Source organism: Scyliorhinus canicula, chromosome 21 (genome assembly GCF_902713615.1).
Source record: "Scyliorhinus canicula chromosome 21, sScyCan1.1, whole genome shotgun sequence".
Lineage (NCBI taxonomy): Eukaryota > Metazoa > Chordata > Chondrichthyes > Carcharhiniformes > Scyliorhinidae > Scyliorhinus > Scyliorhinus canicula.
In genome coordinates, this window is record NC_052166.1 from 7,814,362 (window position 1) to 7,840,351 (window position 25,990).

Consider the following 25,990-nt stretch of genomic DNA (forward strand, 5'->3'; position numbering starts at 1 on the left):
TCTATATCACTGTGTGTGTACATGTCTATATCACTGTGTGTGTGTGTACATGTCTATATCACTGTGTGTGTGTGTACATGTCTATATCACTGTGTGTGTGTGTACATGTCTATATCACTGTGTGTGTGTATACATGTCTATATCACTGTGTGTGTGTGTACATGTCTATATCACTGTGTGTGTGTGTACATGTCTATATCACTGTGTGTGTACATGTCTATATCACTGTGTGTGTGTACATGTCTATATCACTGTGTGTACATGTCTATATCACTGTGTGTGTACATGTCTATATCACTGTGTGTGTGTACATGTCTATATCACACTGTGTGTACATGTCTATATCACACTGTGTGTACATGTCTATATCACACTGTGTGTACATGTCTATATCACACTGTGTGTACATGTCTATATCACACTGTGTACATGTCTATATCACACTGTGTGTACATGTCTATATCACACTGTGTACATGTCTATATCACACTGTGTGTACATGTCTATATCACACTGTGTGTACATGTCTATATCACACTGTGTGTACATGTCTATATCACACTGTGTGTACATGTCTATATCACTCTGTGTACATGTCTATATCACTCTGTGTGTGTGTGTACATGTCTATATCACTCTGTGTGTACATGTCTATATCACTCTGTGTGTGTACATGTCTATATCACTCTGTGTGTGTGTACATGTCTATATCACTCTGTGTGTGTGTACATGTCTATATCACTCTGTGTGTACATGTCTATATCACTCTGTGTGTACATGTCTATATCACACCGTGTGTGTACATGTTTATAATCACTGTGTGTGTGTATACATGTCTATATCACTGTGTGTGTACATGTTTATATCACTGTGTGTGTGTACATGTCTATATCACTCTGTGTGTGTACATGTCTATATCACACCGTGTGTATACATGTCTATATCACTGTGTGTGTACATGTTTATATCACTGTGTGTGTGTACATGTCTATATCACTCTGTGTGTGTACATGTCTATATCACACCGTGTGTGTACATGTCTATATCACTGTGTGTGTACATGTCTATATCACTCTGTGTGTGTGTACATGTCTATATCACACTGTGTACATGTCTATATCACTGTGTGTGTGTGTGTACATGTCTATATCACTGTGTGTGTGTGTGTACATGTCTATATCACTCTGTGTGTGTGTGTACATGTCTATATCACTCTGTGTGTGTGTGTACATGTCTATATCACTCTGTGTGTGTACATGTCTATATCACTGTGTGTACATGTCTATATCACTCTGTGTGTGTACATGTCTATATCACTCTGTGTGTGTACATGTCTATATCACTCTGTGTGTGTACATGTCTATATCACTCTGTGTGTGTACATGTCTATATCACTGTGTGTGTGTACATGTCTATATCACTGTGTGTGTGTACATGTCTATATCACTGTGTGTGTACATGTCTATATCACTGTGTGTGTGTACATGTCTATATCACTGTGTGTGTGTACATGTCTATATCACTGTGTGTGTGTACATGTCTATATCACTGTGTGTGTGTACATGTCTATATCACTGTGTGTGTGTACATGTCTATATCACTGTGTGTGTGTACATGTCTATATCACTGTGTGTACATGTCTATATCACTGTGTGTGTACATGTCTATATCACTGTGTGTGTACATGTCTATATCACTGTGTGTGTACATGTCTATATCACACTGTGTGTGTACATGTCTATATCACACTGTGTGTGTACATGTCTATATCACACTGTGTGTGTACATGTCTATATCACACTGTGTGTGTACATGTCTATATCACACTGTGTGTGTACATGTCTATATCACACTGTGTGTGTACATGTCTATATCACACTGTGTGTGTACATGTCTATATCACACTGTGTGTGTACATGTCTATATCACACTGTGTGTGTACATGTCTATATCACTGTGTGTGTACATGTCTATATCACTGTGTGTGTACATGTCTATATCACTGTGTGTGTGTGTACATGTCTATATCACTGTGTACATGTCTATATCACTGTGTGTGTGTGTGTGTACATGTCTATATCACTGTGTGTGTGTGTACATGTCTATATCACTCTGTGTGTGTACATGTCTATATCACTGTGTACATGTCTATATCACTGTGTGTGTGTGTGTACATGTCTATATCACTGTGTACATGTCTATATCACTGTGTGTGTGTGTGTGTGTGTGTGTGTGTACATGTCTATATCACTCTGTGTGTACATGTCTATATCACTCTGTGTGTACATGTCTATATCACTCTGTGTGTACATGTCTATATCACTCTGTGTGTGTGTACATGTCTATATCACTCTGTGTGTGTACATGTCTATATCACTCTGTGTGTGTACATGTCTATATCACTGTGTGTGTACATGTCTATATTGCTGTGTGTGTGTGTACATGTCTATATCGCTGTGTGTGTGTGTGTACATGTCTATATCGCTGTGTGTGTGTGTACATGCTAGTGTGTGTGTGTACATGTCTATATCGCTGTGTGTACATGTCTATATCGCTGTGTGTGTGTGTACATGTCTATATCGCTGTGTGTGTGTGTACATGTCTATATCGCTGTGTGTACATGTCTATATCGCTGTGTGTGTGTGTACATGTCTATATCGCTGTGTGTGTGTGTGTACATGTCTATATCGCTGTGTGTGTGTGTGTACATGTCTATATCACTGTGTGTGTACATGTCTATATCACTGTGTGTGTGTACATGTCTATATCTGTGTGTGTGTACATGTCTATATCACTGTGTGTGTACATGTCTATATCACTGTGTGTGTACATGTCTATATCACTGTGTGTGTACATGTCTATATCACTGTGTGTGTACATGTCTATATCACTGTGTGTGTACATGTCTATATCACTGTGTGTGTACATGTCTATATCACTGTGTGTGTACATGTCTATATCACTGTGTGTGTGTACATGTCTATATCACTGTGTGTGTGTACATGTCTATATCACTGTGTGTGTGTACATGTCTATATCACTGTGTGTGTGTACATGTCTATATCACTGTGTGTGTGTACATGTCTATATCACTGTGTGTGTGTACATGTCTATATCACTGTGTGTGTGTACATGTCTATATCACTGTGTGTGTGTACATGTCTATATCACTGTGTGTGTACATGTCTATATCACTGTGTGTGTGTACATGTCCATGGCACTGTGTGTGTGTACATGTCTATGGCACTGTGTGTGTGTACATGTCTATATCACTGTGTGTGTGTACATGTCTATATCACTGTGTGTGTGTACATGTCTATATCACTGTGTGTGTGTACATGTCTATATCACTGTGTGTTTGTCCATGTCCATGGCGCCGTACGTGTGTCCATGTCCATGGCGCCGTACGTGTGTGTCCATGGCGCCCTACGTGTGTGTCCATGGCGCCCTACGTGTGTGTCCATGGCGCCCTACGTGTGTGTCCATGGCGCCCTACGTGTGTGTCCATGGCGCCGTACGTGTGTGTCCATGGCGCCCTACGTGTGTGTCCATGGCGCCGTACGTGTGTGTCCATGGCGCCGTACGTGTGTGTCCATGGCGCCCTACGTGTGTGTCCATGGCGCCGTACGTGTGTGTCCATGGCGCCCTACGTGTGTGTCCATGGCGCCGTACGTGTGTCTCTGTCACTGTGTATTAGGGTGTGGTGTTGGGTGTAGTGGTGTGTGTTTGTGCAGGTTGGGGGTGGGGTGTGCGTTGAGGGGGTGATGTGTGTGTTTGTGCAGGTTGGGGGTGGGGTATGCGTTGAGGGGGTGGTGTATGCGTTGAGGGGGTGGTGTGTGTGTGGTGTGTGCTGTTGGGGGCAGGGATGTGTGGGAGTGAGTTTGTGTGTGGGTGGGGCAACTCTTTGTGATCAGGGCTGTGTGAGTGAGTGAGCTCTTGCGACATGCTTCATGCTGAGGTCTGACAGTTTGGTTCTGTGAGAGGTGAGCGCGCTGGCGGGTATAAATAACCCGGGTGCTGTGACCTCCTCGTGAGCCCGGCCTATGCCTCGGTCTCCGCTCTTTAACTGTTGACCGCAGTCCATTTGCAGCCTCCGTTCCGGCCTGCTATTTGGAGATTGCAAAGGCGTCTCAACGCAGATTGTGCCTCTAGGCACGGGTTCACTCGCAAATCTACACTCACCGCTGGGACTGACTGGAAGCAAGTCCCTCAAGCTCACTGCCTCTAACCTGGAGCCCTATAGCTCGCTGCCTGTAACCTGGAGCACTATAGCTCGCTGCCTGTAACCTGGAGTACTATAGCTCGCTGCCTGTAACCTGGAGCCCTGTAGCTCGCTGCCTGTAACTAGGAGCCCTATAGATCGCTGCCTGTAACCTGGAGCCCTGTAGCTCGCTGCCTGTAACCTGGAGCCCTGTAGCTCGCTGCCTGTAACTAGGAGCCCTATAGATCGCTGCCTGTAACCTGGAGCCCTGTAGCTCGCTGCCTGTAACCTGGAGCCCTGTAGCTCGCTGCCTGTAACTGGAGCCCTATAGCTCGCTGCCTGTAACCTGGAGCCCTATAGCTCGCTGCCTGTAACCTGGAGCCCTATAGCTCGCTGCCTGTAACCTGGAGCCCTATAGCTCGCTGCCTGTAACCTGGAGCCCTATAGCTCGCTGCCTGTAACCTGGAGCCCTATAGCTCGCTGCCTGTAACCTGGAGCCCTATAGCTCGCTGCCTGTAACCTGGAGCCCTATAGCTCGCTGCCTGTAACCTGGAGCCCTATAGCTCGCTGCCTGTAACCTGGAGCCCTATAGCTCGCTGCCTGTAACTGCGAGTCCCGAAGCTCGCTGCATCCCCGTCACCTCATGCCATCATCGCCCTCACCCTGATCCCCCTCAACCCCCTCGTCCCTCCTCCCCCCCCCCCCGGGCTCGAATCTCCCCCATCGTCATCCTCCCCCTGTCAATCCCCCCCCATACTTCTCCCCTCTGGCCCCCGTCTCTCTCCCCACCCCCCCCCCCCCGTCTCTCTCCCCCCCCCGTCTCTCTCCCCCCCCCCTCGCGCTGCCCCCCCGTCTCTCTCCCCCCCCCCGTCTCTCCCCCCCCCCCCGTCTCTCCCGCCCCCCCGTCTCTCCCCACCCCGTCTCTCTTTCCCACCCCGTCCGTCTCTCTCCCTCTTCCCCCCCCCCGGTCTCTCTTCCCTCTTCCCCCCCCCGTCTCTCTCCCTCCCCCCCCCCCCCCCGTCTCTCTCCCTCTTTCCCCCCCCCCGTCTCTCTCCCTCTTCCCCCCCCCCCGTCTCTCTCCCTCTTCCCCCCCCCCCGTCTCTCTCCCTCTTTTCCCCCCCCGTCTCTCTCCCTCTTTCCCCCCCCGGTCTCTCTCTCCTCTTCCCCCCCCGTCCTCTCCCTCTCCCTCCCCCCCCCGTCTCTCTCCCTCCCCCCCCCCGTCTCTCTCCCTCCCCCCCCCCTGTCTCTCTCCCCTCCCCCCCGGTCTCTCTCCCTCCCCCCCCGTCTCTCTCCCTCCCCCCCCCGTCTCTCTCTCCTCCCCCCCCCCTGTCCTCTCTCCCTCCCCCCCCGCCCTCCGTTCCCCCCGCCCCGCCTCCGTTCCCCCCGCCCCGCCTCCGTTCCCCCCGCCCCGCCTCCGTTTCCCCCCCGCCCCGCCTCCGTTCCCCCCCGCCCCGCCTCCGTTCCCCCCGCCCCGCCTCCGTTCCCCCCGGCCCCGCCTCCGTCCCCCGCCCCGCCTCCGTTCCCCCCGCCCCGCCTCCGTTCCCCCCGCCCCGCCTCCGTTCCCCCCCCCCCGCCTCCGTTCCCCCCCGCCCCGCCTCCGTTCCCCCCCCCGCCTCCGTTCCCCCCGCCCCCCGCCGCCGTTCCCCCCGCCCCGCCTCCGTTCCCCCCGCCCCGCCTCCGTTCCCCCCCCCCGCCTCCGTTCCCCCCGCCCCGCCTCCGTTCCCCCCGCCCCGCCTCCGTTCCCCCCGCCCCGCCTCCGTTCCCCCCGCCCCGCCTCCGTTCCCCCCTCCCCCCGCCCCGCCTCCGTTCCCCCCGCCCCTCCTCCCCCCCGCCCCGCCTCCGTTCCCCCCGCCCCGCCTCCGTTCCCCCGCCCCGCCTCCGTTCCCCCCCGCCCCGCCTCCGTTCCCCCGCCCCGCCTCCGTTCCCCCCGCCCCGCCTCCGTTCCCCCCGCCCCGCCTCCTTCCCCCCGCCCCGCCTCCGTTCCCCCCCCCCCGCCTCCGTTCCCCCCGCCCCGCCTCCGTTCCCCCCCCCCGCCTCCGTTCCCCCCGCCCCGCCTCCGTTCCCCCCGCCCCCGCCTCTTCCCCCCCCCCCGCCTCCGTTCCCCCCGCCCCCGCCTCCCCCCCCACCCCCTCCGTTCCCCCCCCCCCCGCCTCCATCCCCCCGCCTCCATCCCCCCCCGCCCCCGCCTCCATCCCCCCCACCCCGCCTCCGTTACCCCACCCCCCCCCGCCTCCGTTCCCCCCCCGCCCCGCCTCTGTTTCCCCCGCGTCTCCGTCCCCCTGCCCCGCCTCCGGTCCCTCCGCCCCGTTTCCGGTCCCCCCGCCCCCGCCTCCGTTTCCCCCCCCCGCCCCCGCCTCCGTTCCCCCCCGCCCCCGCCTCCATCCCCCCGCCTCCGTCCCCCCCCCCGCCCCCGCCTCCATCCCCCCCCCCCGCCCCCGCCTCCATCCCCCCCACCCCGCCTCCGTTACCCCCACCCCGCCTCCGTTCCCCCCCCGCCCCGCCTCTGTTTCCCCCGCGTCTCCGTCCCCCTGCCCCGCCTCCGGTCCCCCCGCCCCGCCTCCGCCCCATTTCCGGTCTCCCCGCCCCGCCTCCGGTCCCTCCGCCCCGTTTCCGGTCCCCCCGCCCCGCCTCTCTGTCCTCCATCCGTATTGCCCCGTCTCCAGCTCCACACGCCCACCACTTCACCATGACCGTCCCAATGCGCTTCTCCCCCCCCCCCCCCTCACTCGCTAGTTTAACACCAACTTTTGTCTTTCCACAGGTTACCCTCCCTCTGAAGTCACGATGGACGACGAGCGGCTGAGCAGTGAGAGAGAAGGAGTGGGTCTCAGGCAGCCCCTTCCCTTCACCAACTCCACTCCCCCCGCTGAAGCCCCCATCCCCGGTCCAGCAGACGGCCAGGTGGGAGAATCAACTGCAGGTGAGACTGGGCCACGGATGGTAAAAGATCATTGGGGCGAAACAAAACGGCGTTAATATGTGCAAGGCTTCAGACCACACCCCTTCCTCTAATTCCACCCTAACTCCTCCTCCCATTTAGCCTTAATCCACACCAGGGGTGCCGTATCCGCCACCATTATCAACGAACAATACAGCACGGGAAAAGGCCCTTTGGCCAACCAAGCCTGTACCGTTCATGATACCAACCCTGGCCAAAACCCTCAGCTCTTCCTAGTGCCGTATCCATCTATATACCCATCCTATCCATGTGTTTGTCAACCTACATTAACGGCGTTCAAAAGGTATCTGCTTCCACAACCTCCCCCGGCAACGAGTTCCAGGCATCACCACCCTCTGTGTTTATTAAAAAAAAAACCTGCCTCGCACATCTCTAAACTTCACCCCGCGGACCTTCAACCTATACCCCCTGGTGACTGACCCCTCCACCCTGGCAACGAGTGCCTGCCCATCCACTCTATCCATGCCTCTCGTAATCGTGTAGACCCCTATCAGGTTACGCCTCAACCTCCGTCGTTCTAATGAAATCAGTCCGAGTCTATTCAGCTTCTCCACATAGCCAACACTCTCCATACCAGGCAACATCCTGGTAAACCTCCTCTGCACCCTCTCCAAAGCCTCCACATCCTTCTGGTAATGGGGCGACCGGAATTGGGCGCAATATTCCAAGTGCGGCCTTACCAAGTTCTATACAACTGGAGCATAGTTTTTATACTCGATGGCCGTAAATGAATTCTGGCCCCCGGTGCCTCTGCATTTTTCCGATTGCTTTCCGAATTCCCCCCTCCCCAATAGCCTCCCATAAATTCCCGACGGGCTCCCCTCTTTCATTCCTTCCTACCGAGAAACCCTCTCCGACAATGAGACCGGAATCGACGGCAAGACCTTCCTCGCGTAATCACCGGCAGGTAGCCATCGTTATCCGACTGTGAAAGCCCAGTCTCCTCCTGAGAACTCCTTCCAGGTTCCTCTAGAAATGAGTCCTTCCAGCCTCAGTGTTGCTGGCTTAAGCTTGTGGTTATTACAAATTGGCGCCCGCTTCGACATCCTTTCTAATTGAAATGCTGCCAGAATTGACGCCATATTTTTAACCTGGCGACAAAACTGGATTACCCGAATACATCCCTGGAGAGAACGGAAGTGAGACCATTGCCACAGCCCATAGCTCCGATCCCCATATGAACCCACCTGTCCTCACCCAGGAATGAGGGAGGATATCTCCTAGGAACCTATAAAATTCTAATGGGACCGGACAGGGTAGATGCAGGAAGGGTGTTCCCAATCCAGAACCAGGGGTGACTGTCTGTGCGGAGTCTGCACGTTCTCCCTGTATCTGCGTGGGTTTCCTCCGGGTACTCTTGTTTCCTCCCACAATGATGTGCAGGTTAGGTGGATTAACCATGCTAAATTGCCCTTTGTGTCCAAAATGGTTAGGTTGCAGGGATGGGGTGCTCTTTCCAAGGGCCGGTGCAGACTCGATGGACCGAATGGCCTCCTTCTGCACTGTAAATTCTATGACTCTATGACACCCTGAGCCAACGGGATGGATATCTGCATCCCCCATCATCAATTGATGTGTGTCCATTTCCAGGATAGTCACCACCACAAAGAACAAAGAAAAGTACAGCACAGGAACAGGCCCTTCGGCCCTCCAAGCCTGCGCCAACCATGCTGCCCGACTAAACTAAAATCTTCTATACTTCTGGGGTCCGTATCCCTCTATTCCCATCCTATTCATGTATTTGTCAAGATGCCCCTTAAACGTCACTATCATCCCTGCTTCCACCACCTCCTCCGGCAGCGAGTTCCAGGCACCCACTACCCTCTGTGTAAAAAAAACTTGCCTCGTACATCTCCTCTAAACCTTGCCCCTCGCACCTTAAACCTATGCCCCCTAGTAATTGACCCCTCTACCCTGGGAAAAAGCCTCTGAGTATCCACTCTGTCTATGCCCCTCATAATTTTGTAGACCTCTATCAGGTCGCCTCTCAACCTCCTTCGTTCCAGTGAGAGCAAATCAAGTTTATTCAACCTCTCCTCATAGCTAATGCCCTCCATACCAGGCAACATCCTGGTAAATCTCTTCTGCACCCTCTCTAAAGCCTCCACATCCTTCTGGTAGTGTGGCGACCAGAATTGAACACTATACTCCAAGTGTGGCCTAACTAAGGTTCGATACAGCTGCAACATGACTTGCCAATTTTTATACTCAATGCCCCGGCCAATGAAGGCAAGCATGCCATATGCCTTCTTGACTACTGTGGACCTGTACACCTAGATCTCTCTGACTGTCAATACTCTTGAGGGTTCTACCATTCACTGTATATTCCCTACCTCTATTAGACCTTCCAAAATGTATCACCTCACATTTGTCTGGATTAAACTCCATCTGCCATCTCTCCGCCCAAGTCTCCAAACGATCTAAATCCTGCTGTATCCTCTGACAGTCCTCATCGCGATCCGCAATTCCACCAACCTTTTTGTCGTTCGCAAACTTACTAATCAGACCAGTTACATTTTGCTCCAAATCATTTATAGATACTTCTAACAGCAAAGGTCCCAGCACTGATCCCTGCGGAGCACTACTGCGGAGCATAAACGTTCACCAAAGCTACCGACCTGCCCTCCAGCACCCCTCAAACCATAAGATATCTGCCCCCCCCCCCTCCTCCCAGCTGCCCTTGTTCCCCTCTCCCTTTCCAAATGCCCTTGCCAACCCTTAAAAGCCACACACACGCAACCCAGTCTTGCGGACAATTCCCCACAGATAGTTTTCAATTGACAATTAACAACACCAAAATATAAAGAACATAAAGAGCCCCAGATAAAACAGAAAATAAAACTCAACACCCTCTTTTTACAACAAAGTTCCACTTCCACCGTTCTCAGTTCATCCGAGGACCTCTGTCTTGTCGAGCGTGCCCTCCGCCATCTTGAAGAAGTGATGTCTGGCATTGCGGGTAACCCTCAGCTTTGCCGCGTAGACCGCTCCAAAACGCACTCCACGTTTGTGAAGTGCTGCCTTCCCACCAGCTCCACCGTGACATCCTGGCCTATCCGAATACCACTGCCTTCCTGCCTCAGCTCATGGTTCTGTTTAGTTCAACGCACCTTCTCCTTCATCTGGTAACTGTGAAAACAGACTATCGCAGCTCCCTGCCCCTTGTTCGCCCATGGCTTCGACTGGGCCCTATCCAGCTTGAAGGGGGGTTGGGGAAGGGGTGGTTTTGTCTCCCCTCCCCTAACGGCTTCCTAAACATTGTCGAAAAGTACTCTGTCAGCCTCGGGGGCCCTTCAGTCCCTCGGGCCCCACTATTCTTCAGTTCAGCCGCCAGGACCTGTTTTCCAGTTCCTTGACCTTTGCTCTCACACCCTTGTTACTGTCCTCCTCCTTTGACAGCTCGGCTTCCAGAGAAGCGAGGTGGTCACTGTGTCTCGAACGTTGCTCGCACCCCCTTCAACACCTCAGCATGCTCCCGCACTGTCTCCGACATCATCCCAATCGCCTCCTTTATTGGAGCCAACGCGTCTTCGACCGACTGCTTATTCAGCATTTCCCTCCCCCGCTGCTCAAAACGTTTGCCGAACTGCTTCTCAAACTAAGCCGGTATCCCCTCCGCTAGCGTTCCCATCATTGCTAGTGTTCCCAACATCACCAAAAATTCCCATCGTTGCCAGCGTCCCCAACATTACCCCAGCCCTCCCTCCCTCCCCCGGAGAACTCATCTCCGCCATCTTACTTCCCAGAATACACCTTGCTGATCTCGAGCCTACCAGCAGACTTGCGCTCGCACCTTTCTTCATCAAATTCCTTCCTTGGTTTCCAAATATCCTTCTATGGGCGGCACGCTAGCATGGTGGTTAGCATAAATGCTTCACAGCTCCAGGGTCCCAGGTTCGATTCCCGGCTGGGTCACTGTGTGGTGTCTGCACATCCTCCCGCTGTGTGCGTGGGTTTCCTCCGGGTGCTCCGGTTTCCTCCCACAGTCCAAAGATGTGCGGGTTAGGTGGATTGGCCATGCTAAATTGCCCGTAGTGTCCTAATAGTAAGGTTAAGGGGGGGAGTTGTTGGATTACGGGTATAGGGTGGATACGTGGGTTTGAGTAGGGTGATCATTGCTCGGCACAACACCGAGGGCCGAAGGGCCTGTTCTGTGCTGTACTGTTCTATGTTCTATAACCAGCTTTCAATTGGCACAGGTTTCCATGCAAATTCTCCTCAGAAATCGGGTGAAAAAGGCTAAAAACTGAGGCCTCTAGGAACTACCAACATGCAACCTCCTCCTACGTATCACCACTGGAAATTCTATTAATGGTTCTATTAACATATAAATGATTAAGCATTCTCTACACCTCAATACAAAATATTCGGCATGTGTTAAATATATTTGATCTCATTCGTGGGGTCATGGTTAGTGAACACGGTAGTGGATAGCATTGTGGCTTCACAGCGACAGGGTCCCAGGTTCGATTCCCCGCTGGGCCACTGTCAATGCGGAGTCTGCACGTTCTCCCCGTGTCTGCGAGGGTTTCCTCTGGGTGCTCCGGTTTCCACCTACAGTCCAAAGACGTGCAGGTTAGGTGGATTTGCCGTGCTAAATTAACATCCATCAAAGGTTAGGAGGGGTTATTGGGTTACGGGGATAGGGTGGAATTGAGGGCTCAAGTGGGTCTGTGCAGACTTGATGGGCCGAATGACCTCCTTCTGCGCTGTATGTTCTAACAAGCCCAATTTCAGTCTTGTGGCCCATTGAGATAAAGAGGGCCAATCATGCGGCCCACTCACTAGCCCAGGTTGCCCAGCAATAGTTGGACTGAGGCGGTCGTCAGGGATCGGTGTTCGGCATTTTGACTCCCCCCGTCGAGCTAAAAGCCGGTTGTGTTTCCGTTCCTCCAGATGCGGGTCCCCTGTGTCCGGGCAGCGACTTCAGTCAGCGCGGCGACATAACCCGCGCTCCACCACCCGAGGACGAGGGCAGCGAGAAGGACCACCTCTCCGACTCGGGCTCGGCAGGCAACGCCATGGAAGATTCCGGCGAGTTCCCGGGGGCCCCGACCTTCCCCGGCGGGTCGCTGGAGCAGGTGGACCTCGAGGGGCCGGGACCCCCCTCCGCTCCCTCCCACTCCCGGAACGAGGACGTGACGGCGGACAGCTGGAGAGCGCACCGCAAACATGTGTTCGTGCTGAGCGAGGCGGGGAAGCCCATCTACTCGCGCTACGGCAACGAGGAGGCACTCTCGTCCACCATGGGGGTGATGACTGCGCTCGTCTCATTTGTCCAGGATGGAAACAATGTCATCCGCTCCATCCAATCAGGTAGGTGTGTTGCCATAGCAACATAGGCCCGAGAGAAATGCAGGCTGGAATGCCGTGCCGGTTTGGCCACAGCTGGAGTATTCTGCACAGTTCCATGGCCGAGAAAGACTTGCTCTGGAGGGAGGGTGCAGAGGAGATTTGCAAGAATGTTTGCCGGGCTGGAAAATTGCAGCGATGTGGAGAGATTGGGCAGGGCTGGGGTAACTTAATTAAAGCTATGAGAGGTCAAGCTGCAGGTAGCCAAGAAAGATCCTGTTTCCTCCTGTATGACCATGTCAATTAGCAAGGGGGTGGGGCACAGATTTAGGGTGATTGGAAGGATTAGAAGGGGCATGAGTACAAACCTTCACCCAGCGGGTGGTGGGCATCGAGTCTGGAATTCATTGTCTGATTTGGTGCTGGCGGAAGGTACCCTCACTCAATTCATCTAAGGCCTGAATGGCGGCACAGTGGTTAGCACTGCTGCCTCCCTGCGCCAGTGTCCGGGTTTAGGTTCCTGGCTTGGGCCAGTGTCTCTGCGGAGTCTTCACGTTCTCCCCGTGTCTGAGTGGATTTCCTCCGGGCGCTCCAAAGACATGCAGGTTAGGGTGGGTAAAGAGCTGTTTCCGAGGGTCGGCGCAGACTCGATGGGCCAAATGGACTCCTTCTGCACTGGAGGAATTCTATGGTCTTATTCTAAAAGGTAACCCGGATTTTAATTGCTGCAGCCTGCGAAGGCTGTGGAGAAGGTGCTGGAAGGTGGGGTTAGAATGGGCGGGCAGTTTTGTTTCCCAGCAGCACAGATGCGAGGGGCAGAGTGGCCTCATTCTTCACCGTAACTTGTGTACAGGCAACGACAATAAATGGTCGGGATTTGGGGTAGAGTCAGTTCAGATTTGAAACCTTCGCTCTGGGTCTCTCTCTCCCCCCCCCCCCCCCCCACCGGCTGGCGTGACGGCCTGCATTGTTTGCTAACTTCCCTGTCACCCTGCACCGCTGTGACATTCAGCGCGGCAAGCTTGCCTCAGCCTTGTTGTGCAAGCTGGTCTTTCTGATGTGCTGGTTCTTGCTGCTGTGGTTTGAAGCTGAGACGATTTGCGCCCCATCCCCCCCCCCCCCCCCCCCCAAGGCCCCGAAGCTGTCACTAATCAGTGTTATCTTTCGAGGCTGATTTACTGCCGGAAATTCAGCAGGCCCATCGCAAGCAGTCAGGTGATGGAAGGACCAATGATTTTATTCTTGGTGGTGTATGTTGAGCAATGAATATTGTCTCCTTCCACAAATGCGCTTCGACATCCGCCTCAGAGCGCAGACGGTGTTGGGGGGGGGGGGCTTCATCCTGAAATGTAACCCCTGCTCCCCCCTGACAGAAAGGCGCTCCCTCAGCGCAGACCCTCCCACAGAGCGACACTCCCTCAGCGCAGACCCTCACACAGAGGGCACTCACTCAGCATGGACCCTCCTACAGGGGGCACTCCCTCAGCACGGACCCTCCTACAGGGCGACACTCCCTCAGCACGGACCCTCCTACAGGGCGACACTCCCTCAGCACGGAGCCTCCCACAGGGCGGCGCTCCCTCAGCATGGAACCTCCCACAGGGCGGCGCTCCCTCAGCACGGACCCTCCTACAGGGGGCACTCAGCACAAACCCTCCCACAGGGCACTCACTCAGCATGGACCCTCCTACAGGGCGACACTCCCTCAGCACGGACCCTCCTACAGGGCGACACTCCCTCAGCACGGACCCTCCTACAGGGCGACACTCCCTCAGCACGGACCCTCCTACAGGGCGACACTCCCTCAGCACGGAACCCTCCCACAGAGGGCACTCAGCGCAGACTCTCCCACAGGGCGACACTCCCTCAGCACGGACCCTCCTACAGGGCGACACTCCCTCAGCACGGACCCTCCTACAGGGGGCACTCACTCAGCACGGACCCTCCTAGAATACGACACTCCCTCAGCACGGACCCTCCTACAGGGCGACACTCCCTCAGCACGGACCCTCCCACAAGACGACACTCCCTCAGCACGGAGCCTCCCGCGGGGCAGAGCTCCCTCAGCACGGAGCCTCCCGCAGGGCGCAGACGGTGTTGGGGGGGGGGCTTCATCCTGAAATGTAACCCCTGCTCCCCCCTGACAGAAAGGCGCTCCCTCAGCGCAGACCCTCCCACAGAGCGACACTCCCTCAGCGCAGACCCTCACACAGAGGGCACTCACTCAGCATGGACCCTCCTACAGGGGGCACTCCCTCAGCACGGACCCTCCTACAGGGCGACACTCCCTCAGCACGGACCCTCCTACAGGGCGACACTCCCTCAGCACGGAGCCTCCCACAGGGCGGCGCTCCCTCAGCATGGAACCTCCCACAGGGCGGCGCTCCCTCAGCACGGACCCTCCTACAGGGGGCACTCAGCACAAACCCTCCCACAGGGCACTCACTCAGCATGGACCCTCCTACAGGGCGACACTCCCTCAGCACGGACCCTCCTACAGGGCGACACTCCCTCAGCACGGACCTTCCTACAGGGGGCACTCACTCAGCACGGACCCTCCTAGAATACGACACTCCCTCAGCACGGACCCTCCTACAGGGCGACACTCCCTCAGCACGGACCCTCCCACAAGACGACACTCCCTCAGCACGGAGCCTCCCGCGGGGCAGAGCTCCCTCAGCACGGAGCCTCCCGCAGGGCAGCGCTCCCTCAGCACGGACCCTCCTACAGAGGGCACTCGCTCAGCATGGACCCTCCTAGAGGGGGCACTCACTCAGCACGGACCCTCCTAGAGGGCGACACTCCCTCAGCACGGACCCTCCCGCAGGGCGACACTCCCTCAGCACGGACCCTCCCACAGGGCGACACTCCCTCAGCACGGACCCTCCCACAGGGCGACACTCCCTCAGCACGGACCCTCCCACAGAGGGCACTCAGCACGGACCCTCCCACAGGGCGACACTCCCTCAGCACGGACCCTCCCACAGAGGGCACTCACTCAGCACGGACCCTCCTACAGGGCGGCGCTCCCTCAGCACGGACCCTCCCACAGAGGGCACTCACTCAGCATGGACCCTCCTACAGGGCGACACTCACTCAGCATGGACCCTCCTACAGGGGGCACTCACTCAGCACGGGCCCTCCCACAGGGCGACACTCCCTCAGCACGGAGCCTCCCGCAGGGCGGCGCTCCCTCAGCACGGAGCCTCCCACAGAGGGCACTCACTCAGCATGGACCCTCCCACAGAGGGCATTCACTCAGCATGGACCCTCCCACAGGGCGACACTCACTCAGCATGGACCCTCCCACAGAGGGCACTCCCTCAGCACGGACCCTCCCACAGGGCGGCGCTCCCTCAGCATGGACCCTCCCACAGGGCGACACTCACTCAGCATGGACCCTCCTACAGGGCGACACTCCCTCAGCACGGACCCTCCTACAGGGCGACACTCCCTCAGCACGGACCCTCCCACAGAGGGCACTCAGCGCAGACTCTCCCACAGGGCGACACTCCCTCAGCACGGACCCTCCTACAGGGCGACACTCCCTCAGCACGGACCCTCCCACAAGGCGACACTCCCTCAGCACGGAGCCTCCCGCGGGGCAGAGCTCCCTCAGCATGGAGCCTCCCGCAGGGTAGCGCTCCCTCAGCACGGACCCTCCTACAGAGGGCACTCACTCAGCATGGACCCTCCTACAGGGGGCACTCACTCAGCACGGACCCTCCTAGAGGGCGACACTCCCTCAGCACGGACGCTCCCGCAGGGCGACACTCCCTCAGCACGGACCCTCCCACAGGGCGACACTCCCTCAGCACGGACCCTCCCACAGGGCGACACTCCCTCAGCACGGACCCTCCCACAGAGGGCACTCAGCACAGACCCTCCCACAGGGCGACACTCCCTCAGCACGGACCCTCCCACAGAGGGCACTCACTCAGCACGGACCCTCCTACAGGGCGGCGCTCCCTCAGCACGGACCCTCCCACAGAGGGCACTCACTCAGCATGGACCCTCCTACAGGGCGACACTCCCTCAGCACGGACCCTCCTACAGGGGGCACTCACTCAGCACGGACCCTCCTAGAGGGCGACACTCCCTCACCACGGACCCTCCTACAGGGCGACACTCCCTCAGCACGGACCCTCCCACAAGGCGACACTCCCTCAGCACGGAGCCTCCCGCGGGGCAGAGCTCCCTCAGCACGGAGCCTCCCGCAGGGCAGCGCTCCCTCAGCACGGACCCTCCTACACAGGGCACTCGCTCAGCATGGACCCTCCTACAGGGGGCACTCACTCAGCACGGACCCTCCTAGAGGGCGACACTCCCTCAGCACGGACCCTCCTGCAGGGCGACACTCCCTCAGCACGGACCCTCCCACAGGGCGACACTCCCTCAGCACGGACCCTCCCACAGAGGGCACTCAGCACGGACCCTCCCACAGGGCGACACTCCCTCAGCACGGACCCTCCCACAGAGGGCACTCACTCAGCACGGACCCTCCTACAGGGCGGCGCTCCCTCAGCACGGACCCTCCCACAAGGCGACACTCCCTCAGCACGGAGCCTCCCGCGGGGCAGAGCTCCCTCAGCACGGAGCCTCCCGCAGGGTAGCGCTCCCTCAGCACGGACCCTCCTACAGAGGGCACTCACTCAGCATGGACCCTCCTACAGGGGGCACTCACTCAGCACGGACCCTCCTAGAGGGCGACACTCCCTCAGCACGGACCCTCCTGCAGGGCGACACTCCCTCAGCACGGACCCTCCCACAGGGCGACACTCCCACAGGGCGACACTCCCTCAGCACGGACCCTCCCACAGGGCGACACTCCCTCAGCACGGACCCTCCCACAGAGGGCACTCAGCACAGACCCTCCCACAGGGCGACACTCCCTCAGCATGGACCCTCCCACAGAGGGCACTCACTCAGCACGGACCCTCCTACAGGGCGGCGCTCCCTCAGCACGGACCCTCCCACAGAGGGCACTCACTCAGCATGGACCCTCCTACAGGGCGACACTCCCTCAGCATGGACCCTCCTACAGGGGGCACTCACTCAGCACGGACCCTCCTAGAGGGCGACACTCCCTCAGCACGGACCCTCCTACAGGGCGACACTCCCTCAGCACGGACCCTCCCACAAGGCGACACTCCCTCAGCACGGAGCCTCCCGCGGGGCAGAGCTCCCTCAGCACGGAGCCTCCCGCAGGGCAGCGCTCCCTCAGCACGGACCCTCCTACAGAGGGCACTCGCTCAGCATGGACCCTCCTACAGGGGGCACTCACTCAGCACGGACCCTCCTAGAGGGCGACACTCCCTCAGCACGGACCCTCCCGCAGGGCGACACTCCCTCAGCACGGACCCTCCCACAGGGCGACACTCCCTCAGCACGGACCCTCCCACAGGGCGACACTCCCTCAGCATGGACCCTCCCACAGAGGGCACTCAGCACGGACCCTCCCACAGGGCGACACTCCCTCAGCACGGACCCTCCCACAGAGGGCACTCACTCAGCATGGACCGTCCTACAGGGCGACACTCACTCAGCATGGACCCTCCTACAGGGGGCACTCACTCAGCACGGGCCCTCCCACAGGGCGACACTCCCTCAGCACGGAGCCTCCCGCAGGGCGGCGCTCCCTCAGCACGGAGCCTCCCACAGAGGGCACTCACTCAGCATGGACCCTCCCACAGAGGGCATTCACTCAGCATGGACCCTCCCACAGGGCGACACTCACTCAGCATGGACCCTCCCACAGAGGGCACTCCCTCAGCACGGACCCTCCCACAGGGCGGCGCTCCCTCAGCATGGACCCTCCCACAGGGCGACACTCACTCAGCATGGACCCTCCTACAGGGCGACACTCCCTCAGCACGGACCCTCCTACAGGGCGACACTCCCTCAGCACGGACCCTCCCACAGAGGGCACTCAGCGCAGACTCTCCCACAGGGCGACACTCCCTCAGCACGGACCCTCCTACAGGGCGACACTCCCTCAGCACGGACCCTCCCACAAGGCGACACTCCCTCAGCACGGAGCCTCCCGCGGGGCAGAGCTCCCTCAGCACGGAGCCTCCCGCAGGGTAGCGCTCCCTCAGCACGGACCCTCCCACAAGGCGACACTCCCTCAGCACGGAGCCTCCCGCGGGGCAGAGCTCCCTCAGCACGGAGCCTCCCGCAGGGTAGCGCTCCCTCAGCACGGACCCTCCTACAGAGGGCACTCACTCAGCATGGACCCTCCTACAGGGGGCACTCACTCAGCACGGACCCTCCTAGAGGGCGACACTCCCTCAGCACGGACCCTCCTGCAGGGCGACACTCCCTCAGCACGGACCCTCCCACAGGGCGACACTCCCTCAGCACGGACCCTCCCACAGGGCGACACTCCCTCAGCACGGACCCTCCCACAGAGGGCACTCAGCACAGACCCTCCCACAGGGCGACACTCCCTCAGCACGGACCCTCCCACAGAGGGCACTCACTCAGCATGGACCCTCCTACAGGGCGACACTCACTCAGCATGGACCCTCCTGCAGGGGGCACTCACTCAGCACGGGCCCTCCCACAGGGCGACACTCCCTCAGCACGGAGCCTCCCGCAGGGCGGCGCTCCCTCAGCACGGAGCCTCCCACAGAGGGCACTCACTCAGCATGGACCCTCCCACAGAGGGCACTCACTCAGCATGGACCCTCCCACAGGGCGACACTTACTCAGCATGGACCCTCCCACAGAGGGCACTCCCTCAGCACGGACCCTCCCACAGGGCGGCGCTCCCTCAGCATGGACTATCCCACAGGGCGACACTCACTCAGCATGGACCCTCCCACAGAGGGCACTCACTCAGCACGGACCCTCCTACAGGGCGACACTCCCTCAGCACGGACCCTCCCACAGAGGGCACTCAGCGCAGACTCTCCCACAGGGCGACACTCCCTCAGCACGGACCCTCCCACAGAGGGCACTCCCTCAGCATGGAGCCTCCCGCAGGGCGACACTCCCTCAGCACGGAGCCTCCCGCAGGGCGACACTCCCTCAGCACGGACCCTCCTACAGGGCGACACTCCCTCAGCATGGAGCCTCCCGCAGGGCGACACTCCCTCAGCACGGACCCTCCTACAGGGCGACACTCCCTCAGCACGGACCCTCCCGCAGGCAGCGCTCGCTCCCTCAGCACGGACCCTCCCGCAGGGCGGCGCTCCCTCAGCACGGACCCTCCCGCAGGGCGGCGCTCCCTCAGCACGGAGCCTCCCGCAGGGCGGCGCTCCCTCAGCACGGAGCCTCCCGCAGGGCGGCGCTCCCTCAGCACGGAGCCTCCCGCAGGGCGGCGCTGCCTCAGCTCGGAGCCTCCCGCAGGACGGCGCTCCCTTAGCACGGAGCCTCCTACAGGGCGACACTCACTCAGCACGGACCCTCCCACAGGGCAGCGCTTCCTCAGCACGGAGCCTCCCGCAGTGCGGCGCTCCCTCAGCACGGAGCCTCCCGCAGGGCGGCGCTCCCTCAGCACGGAGCCTCCCGCAGGGCGGCGCTCCCTCAGCACGGAGCCTCCCGCAGGGATGGCGCTCCCTCAGCACGGAGCCTCCCGCAGGGCGGCGCTCCCTCAGCACGGAGCCTCCCGCAGGGCGGCGCTCCCTCAGCACGGAGCCTCCCGCAGGGCGGCGCTCCCTCAGCATGGACCCTCCCACAGGGCGGCGCTCCCTCAGCATGGACCCTCCCACAGGGCGGCGCTCCCTCAGCACGGAGCCTCCTACAGGGCGCCGCTCCCTCAGCACGGAGCCTCCTTTCGCCGTTAAGTATGTTCAAGGCTAGGATTGATTTTTGATCAGTGAGGGAGTCGAGTGTTACGCGGATAAGGTGGGGAAGTGGAGTTGGGAATTATCACATCAGATCAGTCAGGACCTCAATAAATGGCAGAGCAGACTAGATGGGCCGAATGGTCTACTTTTCCTTCTGGGGAGGCGGTGGGGAAGTAGTGTTGTCACTGGACAACTGATCTGCGGACCCGGGTTTGAATCTCCCCAGGTGTTAAATTTGAATTCAATAAAAATCTGGAATTAAAAGTCGAAAAGAGGACCATGAAACTATTGATTGTTTCCGATTCACTTCAGGGAAGGAAATCTGTCATCCTTACCCCATCTGGCCTACGTGTGACTCCAGGCGCCACAGCAATTGGTTGACTTTGAACTGCCCCCACGGTTGGGTATGAAATGGTGACCCAGCCAGCGGAGCCCACATTCCATGAACCAATAATTTTTTTTGGAAGTATTTTATGTGCGCTCATGAACCAAGGCTAACAGTGGCTGCACACTCTGACCTTTCACCTTTGCCCTTTCAGATGACTACAAGGTTGTGTTCAGCCAGCAGGGTCCCCTGGTGTTGGTGTCAGTGTCGCGTAGCCGGCAGTCAGAGGAGCAGCTTCGCCGTGAGCTGCTGTACGTCTACTACCAGATCATCAGCATGCTGACGCAGGTCACGGTCACGCGCATCTTTGAGCGCAAGAAGAACTATGACCTGCGGCGCCTCCTCGCCGGCTCGGAGAAGATCCTGGACAACCTCCTGCGCCACATGGACTCCGACCCCAGCTTCCTGCTGGGGGCCGTGCAGTGCCTGCCACTGGCCGCCTCGCTTCGCGACGGGGTCAGCCAGCTCCTGCAAAAGGCCGTCACCCCCAACCTGGTCTTCTCCATCCTGGTGGCCAAGGGCCAGCTGGTGGCCATCGTGCAGGAGCGGGCGGTGATCGAGGACTCGCGGCTGGACCCTGTCGATCTGCACCTGCTCTTCAACCTGCTGGCGGGCTCCTCGTCCTTCCAGGCTGGCGAGGTCTGGACCCCCATCTGCCTGCCCCGACTCTACCCGGACAGCTACTTCTACGCCTACATCTCCTACCTGGACCCGGCCTGCACGCTGTGCCTCCTGCTCATCTCCACCGACAAGACTGCCTTTTACAGTGTGTCGGCCTGCAAAAGGAGGATCGAGGAAGGCCTGAGGGCCCAGGGCCTACTGCAGGCCATCGACGCGGCCCTGCGTAACAATGCGGCCTCCACCTCGCACGTTGGCATCTCCGACCTCTGGCACTTCATGTACAAGCCCCTGGACATCCCGGACAACCACAAGCAGCTGACCCAATACACCAGGTAAGAGGGGAAATCTTGTGGCCGACCTCGCATGCACCCGCCATTTCTTAACGCTCAGTCTCTTGTCCTACGTGACCGCGTGCTCTCCATCTCGCACGCTCTTGCTCCCTGTTCCTCAGCCTGGTTGTCAGGGTAACATGGAGTCTCTTTCCCCACCCCCGATGTAAATGTGAGGAGTAGAGATGGAGGGCAGATGGGGGGGGCAGCCAGTTGGCAGACAAACACTGCCAAGGACGTGGCTTGACATTTAAATGGAGGCATCAGAGGAATTGCGGAGAATGAATTCACAAGGACCATTCCCCTAACCGGGAATCTATACCGATTAGGAATGGTTGAACAGACCAAAGGGTTCTTTGGTCTATGGGGCAGCATGGTAGCACAGTGGTTAGCACTGTTGCTTCACAGCTCCAGGGTCCCAGGTTCGATTCCCGGCTGGGTCACTGTCTGTGCGGAGTCTGCACATCCTCCCAGTGTGTGCGTGGGTTTCCTCCGGGTGCTCCGGTTTCCTCCCACAGTCCAAAGATGTGCAGGTTAGGTGGATTGGACGTGATAAATTGCCCTTAGTGTCCAAAATTGCCCTTAGTGTCCAAAATTGCCCTTAGTGTTGGGTGGGGTTACTGGGTTATGGGGATGGGATGGGGGTGTTAACCTTGGGTAGGGTGCTCTTTCCAGGAGCCAGTGCAGACTTGATGGGCCGAATGGCCTCCTTCTGCACTGTAAATTCTATGGGCTCAATTTTATGATTCAGCCCATCATGCCAGCGCCCGCCATAGAAAAAGAGAGAAAATAAATTAGCCATTCATTTTAATCGCACTCCCCAGGTACCTTTCAACCAAGTTGAGCATTTCAGCCTCGCCCACCAATGTTGAGGGGGGGGGGATTTAATCGGAGAGGTCGGAAATATTTTCCTTCCGTCCACACTCCTCTGGGCTGGGATTGATCTCGAAACCGAGAATGTTGAGGGGGGAGGGGGGATTTAATCAGGGTGTTCACAATCACCGGGGGGGGGGGAGGGTTTCATCGAGTCAATGCCACCGCATTGCCAGCAGGAGGTCAGTAAGCGTGATGGAAATCAGTGAAGGAACGGGGGGGGGGGGAGATGAGGATTATTTCTGATGCGTATGTTGTGATCTGGAAGGTGCTGCTCGCGTGGGAGCAGATTCATCCTTTAAGTTGAGGGGCGGGGGGGAATTGGCGAACTACTCGAAGGTGAAATATTTTCAGGACGATTGTGTGTCGTGTGTGTCTGTGTGTGTGTGTGTAATTGGAGATCTCTTTCAAAAGGGTTAGCACAGGCCCGATGGGTGGATTGGCCTTCCCATGGGCTGTACACGTAACGGAGTTGTAGTTCTGGTATGTTTTTTAATGTGTGTGTCTCTCTCTCTCTCTCTCTCTCGCTCAGCCCTGAGATCGGAGCTCCGTACTCCACCGAGCAGGAGAAGGAACATCTGTTTGACCTGTATCAGTATTTGCACAGCAGAATCCACAGCTCGGCGCGCCCCCTCAGGCTCATCTATCACGTGGCGGAGAAGGAAACCCTCTTAGCCTGGGTAAGCCACGTTGCTCGCTCACTCGCCCAACCAGCCTCGAGCCCCTCACCCGCTTGTTCGGTCTCGCACCCCCTCCCTCTCCCGCTCGTTCGGTCTCGCACCCCCTCTCTCACCCGCTCGTTCGATCTCGCACCCTCTCCCTCACCCACTAGTCCGGTCTTGCGCCAACCCGTCCCCTTGCTCACTTGTCTGGTCTCCACTACCGCCCGCACTCCCGTTCGCTGACTTGTCCATTTTCACTCTCTATTCCCTTCTCCATCATCAGGTGACCGGTAAATTCGAGTTGTACACTTGCTTCAGTCCCCTGGTAACCAAGGCAGCCGCCATCAACATTATCACTAAACTGCTACGCTGGCTGAAGAAGGAGGAGGATCAGCTCTTCATCCGCTCGCCGCCCAAGTACTCGACCACCCCGACCCCTGGCCGCAGCTCGCGGGGGGGGAAGACTGAGCGCTTGGACAGTGCTGACAATGGCGTTCTCTCACTGCTGTAGGGAGAGTGGCCTGGCTGTCCTGAGGCAACCCGCGGACCACTGGGGATGGAAGGATCCGATACCGAGCACCCGCTCGTGTGAGTGACGTCCACGGAGATTGATGGAGGGCTGGGGGTGTGGTTGGGGGGGCGTCAGGAATGTTATCTGTGCCTCCGTGGTTCTGAAGGTGTCCGAGCGAGGAGCGATCGTCCCAGGTACCTGAAGCTGGGAGTGTTCTAGTTTTCCCACGTGGAGCATCGTGAACTTCGCGCCTTCACCCAGCCTGAGCTGCTGGGGGTGGGCAGGGGGAGGGAGTGTGGACAGGATCTGTATAATCAATTCCCACCTCTCTGAGTCTGCTGCTTTATTCCTGTCAGTCCTATCCACTCATTGTGTGTGAGCGCCAGTGTGTGAGCGCCAGTGTGTGAGCGCCAGTGTGTGTGTGTGTGGTCGGTGTGTGCATCTGTGTGTGTATAGAGTCGGTGTGTGCATCTGTGTGTAGTGCCGGTGTGTGTGTGGGTAGCATTGGTGCGTGTGTGTTGCTGTGTGCCATCGGTGCTTGCGTGTGTGTGCGCGGCATCGGTGTGTGTGTGTGTGCCGTCGGTGCATGTATGCGTGTGCACCGTCCGTGCGTGTGTGTGCGCGCGCCGTCGGAGCATGTGTGTGTGTGAGTGCGTGCGCGCGCACTGTCGGTGTGTGTATGTGCGGCGTGTGTGTGCCCCGTCGTTGCTGTGTGCTGTCGGTGCGCCGTCGGTGCGTGTGTGTGCGCGCCGTCGGTTCGTGTATGTGCGTGCGCCGTCGGTGCGTGTATGTGTGTGCCGTCGGTGCGTGTGTGTATATGTGTGTGTGCCGTCAGTGCGTGTGCGCCGTCGGGGTGTGTGTGTGTGTGTGTGCGCCGTCAGGGTGTGTGTGTGCGCCGTCAGGGTGTGTGTGCGCGCCGTCAGGGTGTGTGTGCGCGCCGTCAGGGTGTGTGTGTGTGCGCCGTCAGGGTGTGTGTGCGCCGTCAGGGTGTGTGTGTGCGCCGTCGGAGGGTGTGTGTGTGTGTGCGCCGTCGGAGGGTGTGTGTGTGTGCGCGCCGTCAGGTTGTGTGTGCGCGCCGTCAGGGTGTGTGTGTGCGCGCCGTCAGGGTGTGTGTGCGTGCCGTCAGGGTGTGTGTGTGCGCCGTCAGGGTGTGTGTGTGTGTGCCGTCAGGGTGTGTGTGCGCGCCGTCAGGGTGTGTGTGCGCGTGCCGTCAGGGTGTGTGTGCGTGTGCGCCGTCAGGGTGTGTGTGTGTGCGCCGTCAGGGTGTGTGTGTGCGCCGTCAGGGTGTGTGTGTGTGCGCCGTCAGGGTGTGTGCGCGCGCCGTCAGGGTGTGTGCGCGCGCCGTCAGGGTGTGTGCGTGTGCCGTCAGGGTGTGTGTGTGTGCCGTCAGGGTGTGTGTGTGCCCCGTCGTTGCTGTGTGCTGTCGGTGCGCCGTCGGTGCGTGTGTGTGCGCGCCGTCGGTGCGTGTATGTGCGTGCGCCGTCGGTGCGTGTATGTGTGTGCCGTCGGTGCGTGTGCGCCGTCGGGGTGTGTGTGCCGTCGTTGCGTGTGTGTATATGTGTGTGTGCCGTCAGTGTGTGCGCGCCGTCAGGGTGTGTGTGCGCGCCGTCAGGGTGTGTGTGCGCGCCGTCAGGGTGTGTGTGTGTGCGCCGTCAGGGTGTGTGTGTGTGTGCGCCGTCAGGGTGTGTGTGCGCCGTCAGGGTGTGTGTGTGCGCCGTCGGAGGGTGTGTGTGTGTGTGCGCCGTCAGGTTGTGTGTGTGTGTGCGCCGTCAGGGTGTGTGTGTGTGTCGTCAGGGTGTGTGTGCGCGCCGTCAGGGTGTGTGTGCGTGCCGTCAGGGTGTGTGTGTGCGTGCCGTCAGGGTGTGTGTGTGCGTGCCGTCAGGGTGTGTGTGTGCGCGCCGTCAGGGTGTGTGTTTGCCGTCAGGGTGTGTGTGTGTGCCGTCAGGGTGTGTGTGTGTGCCGTCAGGGTGTGTGTGTGTGTGCCGTCAGGGTGTGTGTGTGTGCCGTCAGGGTGTGTGTGTGTGCCGTCAGGGTGTGTGTGTGTGCCGTCAGGGTGTGTGTGTGTGCCGTCAGGGTGTGTGTGTGTGTCGTCAGGGTGTGTGTGTGTGTGTGTGTGCGCCGTCAGGGTGTGTGTGTGTGCGCCGTCAGGGTGTGTGTGTGCGCGCCGTCAGGGTGTGTGTGTGCGCGCCGTCAGGGTGTGTGTGCGCCGTCAGGGTGTGTGTGTGCCGTCAGGGTGTGTGTGTGTGCGCCGTCAGGGTGTGTGTGTGTGCGCCGTCAGGGTGTGTGTGTGTGCGCCGTCAGGGTGTGTGTGTGTGCGCCGTCAGGGTGTGTGTGTGTGTGCGCGCCGTCAGGGTGTGTGTGTGT

General features: G+C 58.6%; 1 protein-coding gene across 1 annotated transcript; it reads left to right on the plus strand.

The window, feature by feature from the left end:
* Positions 1-6,964: 6,964 nt before the first annotated feature.
* LOC119955788 (vacuolar fusion protein MON1 homolog B-like) lies at positions 6,965-24,107 on the plus strand. The gene is made up of 5 exons (XM_038782365.1): positions 6,965-7,121; positions 12,057-12,476; positions 20,785-21,583; positions 22,986-23,133; positions 23,399-24,107. The coding sequence occupies exons 1-5, from the start codon at positions 6,986-6,988 to the stop codon at positions 23,624-23,626; spliced, it is 1,731 nt and encodes a 576-aa protein (XP_038638293.1). The 5' UTR covers positions 6,965-6,985; the 3' UTR covers positions 23,627-24,107.
* The last annotated feature ends 1,883 nt before the right edge of the window (positions 24,108-25,990 follow it).